This window comes from Cyprinodon variegatus, unplaced genomic scaffold (assembly GCF_000732505.1).
Source record: "Cyprinodon variegatus isolate N-32 unplaced genomic scaffold, C_variegatus-1.0 Scaffold173, whole genome shotgun sequence".
NCBI classification, from domain to species: Eukaryota; Metazoa; Chordata; class Actinopteri; order Cyprinodontiformes; family Cyprinodontidae; genus Cyprinodon; species Cyprinodon variegatus.
In genome coordinates this window covers 309,496-312,135 of record NW_015150626.1, presented here as the reverse complement: position 1 = coordinate 312,135, position 2,640 = coordinate 309,496, and the positions used below count along the sequence as shown (strand labels likewise).

Genomic DNA, 2,640 nt, shown 5'->3' with positions numbered 1-2,640 from the left:
CTGCCATACGCCTGCACCTTCCTTCGAGTCTCCGCATCCATCCCACGTTCCATGTCTCCCAGATAAAACCAGTTGTCTCTAGCCCTTTGTGCCCTCCATCCGACTCCCCTCCACCCACCCTGGACGTCGATGGACGTTGATGGACATCCTGCCTTCACCGTCCGCCGGATCGTCTCTGTTAAACCCATCATGACACAAACTGCTGCCTCTACAACAGTGGTTCCATAGCTCTAGGGGGCCATAGCTGGCCGTCCCGTCTTGGTTATTGAGCTCTTTAAGCAGCTGTTCTCACACTGATTCCACTCTGCTCCTGATTGACTTCAGCAAAGCAGTTTTACCATACTGTACCTCTGTTGTTGTAATTTGTCCCCCGGTTTTGGGCACTGTGACCAAAACGGACATGGAACAAGCGCAGAAGAGAAATGCGAGTCCACTCAGGAAAAAAAACACATCAAAAAAGCAACAACCAGCACTTGAAATCGGTCATCATCTTACTGTATTGACTGGTTGCCAGTGTAAGCCTAGTTGACACAGATGATTATAAAAAATGTTGCATTATATTAGTCCGTATAGGATTGTATACTGTATAGGCTTGCCGCTGTCACATTGGAATGACAATCTCTACTGTCAGTACTGTAGTTTGTCAGCTCTGCGCTGCCGTAGTACAAAGATATCTGCCTCTAAAAACAATAGATTCCCATGTAATATAAATAGCAATTTCTAAGGCAAGGTAGACATAAAGATGACTTTCATAGGTGATAATAAATAACATACCTATGGATGATATACATTATAACAATTCTGTTACTAAATCCTGTAATCCCTGTAATTATTACACATTGTACCTTTATCATGAAACACGTATTCTTTTTTTTTTTTTTACAGCTGATTACGTGTTATTGTCCTCCTGTGTTTGAGACTCTAGGACCACGTGCATGACTGAGAAGTTTGTTTTGACAAAATCTACAGTCCAACAAAGCCATGTAGGTTATCTACAAAAAGGAACCGCTTCTAAGCAGGGTGTCCAACCTGAGCAGTGGTTCACTACTGCAAGAAAATAATGGCTGTGTGTACTGTGTGCAGTTTGTATCAAACTAAAAATTAGGGGAAACACTTTTTTCTTCTGGGATTGTGACATTGATGTTTAATAAAACAAAAATAAAAAAAAATAAAAAGACTTACTACTTTCTATTTCATTAAATGTAACAGGGACATTGCATGTAAGGCTGTGAGCATCTCATCCAGGCAGGCAGAGAGCAGAGACACAGCTGCAGGTTGGATTCAAGGTCTGATTAGTGGCCCCACTAATGGGATGTAATCATTTTCTTACTTAATGAACATAATTTATTTTTAACCAAGACCACAACTGTACATGATCAGGGTTGTAGCTCCATCTGTCACACCCGAGTGGAAATTAATGTTGATTAAAATGAAGAAAAATGCCTATTTTGTGGTCTGTGCTGATGTTTAGAGTTAACTAGTAAGAGCATATCCTGCTCAAATAGCTGACTTTTTTAGAAAGATTTTCAGTTGGATAAGATTAATCTTCATAGAGAGCAAAGCTATTCCGTTGCTTTTGTAATTCTTTGTTCAGAGAATATCACTTGTAGCTGTAGGCACTGCTTCAAAGAAGTTCAAGTGAATGTTCTTGCCAAAGGTACTTGTTTATGGCTTTAATATATTCCTAGTTTGTCTCAGGCTTTTCCTGGGTGTGAGGGACCGAGCCAAAAAATGAGAGAAGCATAAAGAAGTCTTTGAGGAAAAAAGGGTAAAAAATTTATCTAGCAGAAAAAAAGTTCAAATTTCTAACAAAACTGGGCCCATAAAGGAAAACAAAGGAAAAAAATCCACATAATCCAAACCTGACCCAGGAACACACACCTCCCAATGTGAAGCACAAGAAAAACATATATACACTGGTTGATTAGACCGGTTTGACACAAGAGGGGAACATAAAAGACATTTACCTAAACACATCTCCAACAAAAGACCAAACTAATCAGCACAATACTAAGTCTATGAGGAAGAGGACTTAAATAATTAGACTTCTTAAATTGAATTACAGAAAACAAAGCCAAATAGAAAACAACTAAACCCTTCCTACACCCCTTCTAGAAGTATGTGGAAAAGTCCTTCTAGGTCTCCATGTCATTGTGGAGATACTTTGCCGCTGGGGCCTCCTTTCCTTTACTGGCCTCACCCACATGACAGCCTCCCAGGAACTGGCAACCAAAATGAGAAATATATGAATCTACAGCAAACCAAAAAAGCAAGAAATGACTAAATGATATTGATGGTGTGATGAAGCCTCATGAGGCATTTGAACCGTTTGGCCAAATTGCTTCAACGATCCCCACAATTCGTGAGGTTTCATGTGAAAATGTCACCACTTATTGGTGGAGTGCAGAACTACAGTTAGTAGTATGATCTGTAATATTTTTGCTAATGTTTTTCTTGTTTGTTTGTTTTTTTCTTTCCCGTTTAAGTTTAAGTGAAATTGTTAATGTGTGTATGGTAAAATCTTTTGTAAGTTCTTTTTTTTTTTCTATAAAATGTCTTAGAAGAAAACAATAATTTTAGGTACACAGTTTTTCTGCCATTTTGGTGAAATAAGCTCAAGCAGGCAGGGAAAGTGCTTGT

At 39.0% G+C, this 2,640-nt stretch overlaps 1 protein-coding gene across 1 annotated transcript in view; it reads right to left on the bottom strand.

The window, feature by feature from the left end:
* LOC107087098 overlaps nt 1-188 on the bottom strand; it is a 71,591-nt gene extending 71,403 nt beyond the window's left edge. Inside the window, exon 1 of the mRNA XM_015378468.1 lies at nt 119-188. Within this exon, the coding sequence (XP_015233954.1) occupies nt 119-188 (70 nt within the window). The remainder of the gene's footprint in view (nt 1-118) is intronic.
* Nucleotides 189-2,640: the final 2,452 nt, after the last annotated feature.